This window comes from Mirounga leonina, unplaced genomic scaffold (assembly GCF_011800145.1).
Source record: "Mirounga leonina isolate KUSES-001 unplaced genomic scaffold, KU_Mleo_1.0 Mir_114, whole genome shotgun sequence".
Lineage (NCBI taxonomy): Eukaryota > Metazoa > Chordata > Mammalia > Carnivora > Phocidae > Mirounga > Mirounga leonina.
This window is the reverse complement of record NW_023270265.1, coordinates 46,259,203-46,264,742: the sequence shown is the minus strand read 5'-3', so window position 1 is coordinate 46,264,742 and position 5,540 is coordinate 46,259,203. Positions and strand designations below refer to the sequence as shown.

General features: G+C 60.6%; 1 protein-coding gene across 1 annotated transcript; it reads right to left on the bottom strand.

The window, feature by feature from the left end:
* Positions 1 to 262: 262 nt before the first annotated feature.
* On the bottom strand, positions 263 to 2,086 carry LOC117998602 (basic proline-rich protein-like). Its single transcript, XM_034987368.1, has one exon. It carries the CDS (start codon positions 2,084 to 2,086, stop codon positions 263 to 265), a length of 1,824 nt encoding a protein of 607 aa, XP_034843259.1.
* Between the last annotated feature and the right edge of the window lie 3,454 nt (positions 2,087 to 5,540).

Genomic DNA, 5,540 nt, shown 5'->3' with positions numbered 1-5,540 from the left:
GACCGCCAAGTTCGTTAAAAATGTCTCCGGCAGAGCGTCACTGGCAGACTTTAGGGGTTTCGGTTTGCTTTCTATTTAGAATCACCGCATCACCCAAACCTTGTTTACTTGCAAGGGGAGGGGGCGGGGACCAAACCCACCGCGCGGCGCACACGCCTTGATCTCACATTCCAGACTCGAGCTGCTGTGTGTCAGCGCGACATGGGGCGGAGGGGGCGGGGGGGGTGGGTTCTCTTCGGAGGTTTCATTCGCCATCTGCACGTCACTCCCAAACTTTTCCTCCCTGCGCTCGGGGAGTCAGGTTGACGCGCCCTGGATGCGGGGCTTGAGGCGCGGGGCTGGGCGCGCTCCCGCGGAGCCGGAGCCGCAGAGGCTCCGGGGTTGGACTCGGGCTTCTCAGGTACAAGTTGGGTGCCAGGCGCGGGGGTGGGGGCGGCGAGGAGCGGCGGCTGGAGGTCTGGCTCGGGGCTCCGGCGCCCCTCCGCGTTCCGGCCGGGCAGCGCGGGCAGCGGCGGGGCTGGCGTAGGGAGTCCGGGCCGGCGGAGGCTGCGCACAGCCTCACTCCCCGCGGCGCTCCCGGCTCTGTGGCGGCGGCGGCGGCCCAGGCAGACAATGAACTTGCGAGCGCGCCGAGCCGAGGCAGGTTTGAGCTCCGCGGCGCTCGGCCCAGCCTCCCCGAGGCCCCCGCGGACAGCAGCGGGGGCGGCCCCTCGCCACCGGTCCCGGCCACCTCCGGGCGCCGCGCGCGCCGGGGACCCCGCGAGAAGGGCTGCCCGTCAGCGGCGCCGGGGCTCGCATGCTCCCTCCCTGGCTCGAGAGAATGCAGCGGGATCTCGGGGACAGGGGACCAGGAGAAGGGGTGGTGGCGCTGCGGCCAGCCGGAGGCCGGCGGGGGGCGCACGCCGCGGGGCACGCACGGGCCGGCTGCCCAGAAGAAATGGCCCCAGGAGTCGGAATCGGGGCGCCCCCGTGCCGCCCCGCTCTGGAAGCTGCAGGCGGAGGACGGACGGACGGACAGACACACCGGCGCTTTCACCGTGTGAGCGCGCCTTGGGGGTTTGGGGAGGGCGGGAATTCCCCCAGCCAGATGCTTTGCTTCCCCGCGCACTTCGGGGAAGTTTCCAGGAGCAGCCCCGGGCAGGTAAGCGGGCATCCGTCTCTCTCTCTCTCCGACTCCGGCTGGGAGCCACCTCCCGACCTCCCGCTCCGGTCCCGCGGCCGCTTTGGGTGGAGGAGGCGGGGGGCGGGGCGGGGGCAGGCACCGACGCCGGTGGGACCCGGTTCCGGGAGGGGACCCCGCGGGGGCGGGCGTGGGAGGAGACGGGGGCGCGGCCGGGCCCGGAGGAGCCTGAACTTTTGCTCCCCGCCCCCTCCTCCTTCCTCTCGGCCCTCCGCCCCCTGCTCCCTCCCGGCTGCCGGCCGTGGCTCCGGAGGCGGCGGGACTCGGGAGTTGCCGGCGCTTCTCGGCGGTGGCGTCCCCGGCGGGCTGGGCGCGGCGAGCGGCGCGCGGCAGGTCTGAGCGGCGCGGCGGCGGCGGCGGCGGCGGGGAGCAGGGGCTGCGGGGCGGCGAAGCTGTGCGGAGCCGGGGAGGCAGCGGCCCCCGTGCGGGGGCGACGCTGGCGATCGTGCTGGAGCGCGAGGGTGTCGGGGTGTGTGCAGGTGGAGAGGACGCGTGGCGCAGTTGGCCCTCTTGGAGCCTCCTGGGATGGCGGGATGGAGGCGCCCGGGTGAAGGGAACCTCGCCTTTGGGGAATGAATGAAGAGCTGTGAAAGCGCCTTCCGACTCCTCCGGGCGAACGGATTGGCCGGCGTGCGCGCGCGTGTGTGCGTGTGTGTTTAGGTTTCGGAGGCGCCTGGGTCCTGGGCGCGGCTGCTTGGCCGCCCCGTCGCGGCCCTGGTGCCCACGCTGCCCGCCCGCCCCGCGCCCGGGCTCGGCCCTCGCGGCTGGAGAGGCCGGCGGAGACACTGAAGGCTGGGGCTCGGTTGCCGGCTGCTGGCGGCTGGACGTATGCGCCGCGCGTAGGGAGGTTCGAGAAGCAGGCGGCAAGGCTGGGGCTGAGGCTAGCTCCAGGGCGGCGGGGGGCATTTTCCCGTTCCCCGCCTACGTTGGGTGAGTTAATGGCACGGAGTTTGGGGAATGGAGTTGTATTCTCAGGAAGCCCCAGGACGCCCCGTGAAGGGATTTGGCACACCGTTCAGTGAAATTGAGCAGGGGGCTCTGGTTCTAGGCTCCTTGGTAGTGCCCCCAGCCCCTCTTTATCAGCCGCGGTTGCTGTGAGGGCAGCCACCCAGCGACGGAGCAGAAAGCCACCTGGAGGGCATCTGCACCCCCTGCGGGGCCCAGGAGGAAACTGAGGTGTGGAGATTTGCCGGAAGTTCCTCTAGGACCTTCCCGCGCGGCTCTCCCTCCGAGCTTTCCCGCCCACCCCTTGCAGAATAAGGAATCCTCCCTTATAGAACATGGTACTTATTAATTTTACAAACTGCATGTTGAATCAGGATGTTTTAATTGGTACCTAAATGTGTACAAGTCATGCATGATTTTGCTTAAAATAGCATGTGAATAAAAAATATCTTTTAATTAGGTAGTTTTATCAAATAAGTTTTTCTCTACAATACTCCTGGAAGATTGGCAGGAAAATGTTCTTCTTGCTTCTTCCTGGATGGGGAGCGTGAGCCAGCAAGGTGAGGCCGCTTGCCATGGTCTCTGTCTCAGTGTATAATTTGATCCAGAAGTGGAGCTTCAGGTCTGGACATCCCTTCAAGGTCTAGCTCCCCAGGAGAACCGTCTCTAGGGGCCTGGGAAGGAAATTCAACAAGGTCTGTCTTTTCTCTTCGGATCATTGCATGACTGCAGTGAGCTAGCTTGTGGCTGAAGCAAGCAGCATTAATTCACCTAGGATATGGGGGGGTGGGGGGTGGGAGGGGGTCAGGTCTGTCCAGAGTGGGTTACACCTAGGCCTTGCTTTTCTTTGATGACTAGAGCTTGTGATGCCTGAACTGCGGTCTTGGCCACGGATCCCAGCACTGTCACCGTGGCGTCTCTGTGGGCTGCTTTCTGTACCTTTCTCTCCTCTGTTGCTGCTGGCCCTGGCCAGGAGAGGAGAAGCATTCGGTTTTCCAATGCCAAAAAGAGAGATTAATCTCTGCATCTGGAAGAGGCAACGTTTGCAGGAGAGGTTGGGAAGTGGATTGTGCTTATTTGGCGTTTGGAGAAGAGCATTAAAGAAACTCCAGATTAACCAGTTGGGCCACGGGAACCTCAGGCCCTTTGAACCTGCACTGTCAGAAGCTTTAGATTAGTACTGGGTTGTGATTAGACTGTGGTTGTCCAAGGCCATCTAAGGCCCAGCTGGAAATCGCCCTTGCAAGCATAGGGAGAGAGGGAGGGGAGGGAGAGTCTGGAGCTACCCTGAATAGGTGAACCCATGCCCCACCTATAAGGGGCAACTCTTAGTCAGCCTCAGCCAGTTGGAGAAAAACAGACTTGCAGGTCTTGTAAATTTTCAAGAGAATTCTCAAGCGTGGATATTCAAGTGGGGGCTCAAATGTTAGAAGTGGAGTAAAAGGTTGGGGTGGGTGCAGCACCAGGAGGCTTGAGGCTTGTCATCTGGCCCTGTGTCTGTTTAATGGGAGGAGTCTCCCACGGTCAGGGAGATGTGGCACATGATAGGACATGTGGATCACACCCCCAGGGGCTCAGGGACTAAGAATTGGTGGGTGCCCACGTGCCAGGCTCCTTCACATGCTCGTGGGTCGTGCGTTCATTGGGTAGCTACTTGATGAATTCCCATCACGTGGAAAGAGACTCTGTGCTCAAACTTTTCGTATAATTTCATTGACCAAATAGATGCCCTGGTGGAGCATCTGGGGATGGTACAGTGATAAGACAGGCCTAGTCCCAGGCCTCGCAGGAGGGGAGCAGACAGAAAGGCCTGTAGCAGCTTTTCAAATAAACCTCGAGCTGGGAAGGACAATATGGCAAGAATAGTGCTGGAGGGGGTGGGTTGGTGGCGAGGAGTCTCCTTTTATAGATGTGGACATTGAGGCTCAGAGCAGTTGGCTGACTTGCCCAAGGTTGCACAGCTGGAAAGTGGAAAGTCCATTCAGGTCGCCGATCCCCAGCTCCCGGGCCTGCTCTCATCCTACCACGCTGTGCTGGAGCCTCTTGGAGGCTTCCAGGTGAACGCACACCCCCTGTGGTGGGCAGATCTCCCCTTTCCTTTCCGCTTGGTTGGACCCCAGCCCCTTGCCTGGACCTTCGTAGGTCCAGGATTGCAAAGATGCCATTTGCAACCGTGTGTCAGAGAGAGGAATTTTCTTAAATTCTAAAAGCGGAAACTATGTTTAAAAGTAGTAGTTGGCGCGGGAGTGTCATTTACGTGAGCAGCCAACCGGCGGGCACCTCTTTAGCAGCGTGTCATTTAGAAGTGATGCTTTCAGTCATTGTTGAGAATAATGCAACTTGTCTTCCCTTCCGCTCTGTGCGCTGGGAGGCTCGGGAGTGATACTCACTTACTGCCATGGGTGATTTTGTTCCTGTCGTGCGACTCAGGAGGTTGTGTTACTTAGCCGACCAGCTATTTGGGAGACGGAATGTTTTGACACGCACAATGTATTTCTTTATTGTTCTCAAGTGCTAAGGTCTGATTTCCTTCCTGAGACGCCCCCGGGGAGAAGATGACCTGTGTTTTCACAGCATGAAACAAAGCATAAAGGGGGCAGTTACCCAGTTAGTGTATCCCAGCCAGGAGAGCTGGGAAGAAGAGTAAAGGTTTTGTGTTGATTTGGGCCAATACGGATTTTTTTTTTTAAACCTATGGGGGTTGGGGAGGGAGATATTTGGTCACGACAGCTGTCATTTGTTGGGTCCCTACTGGTTCCCACCTGGCCCTGTGCCAGGCAGGTCAGGCAGGTACCCCCCTTTGTCTCAATTAGAGGCAGGGAGGCTGTTTGAGATCACACAGACCAAGTTTTCAGCCATCCCGATGTACAGGAGGGAGGATGAAGAAATGACAGTGGAGGAAGGAGGGAAAGGAGAGCCGGGGGAGACGAAAACTGTGGCTTCCCCAGAAGGGGAAGGCGGGTGTGAATCAGCAAGTGGTTAAGTTAGGGGGAGGTGGCCCCGGACAGCAGGTTCTCGGTCTCGGCTGGTTTCAAAAGGGATGCGCGGAACCTTGAGCGGCGTCTCTTCCATCCGTGGCCGCGATGTGCAGCATGTATGCCCGGCCCCAGGAGTGGGCCCTGCGCGGGGCCAAGAGAGCGGGCCCTGCGCGGGGCCAAGAGAGCGGGCCAGGACCCGGTTAGCGGCTCTGCGCTCCGAGTGGTCCGGGGGGGACTCCATGCCCTGGCCTGACGCCTGCTATCTTATATGTGCGTTGACACCTGCCAGGTGCTTGGAGCATGCCTGGAACCCAGTAGGCACTCAAGAAACACTGGCTCTTGGGGTATTCTTGAGCTCTCATAACCAGGGACAGAGGATGTGTCCGGACTCCCTGAAATTGCATGGACAGCTTTGGATGAAGATGGGAGATGTATCT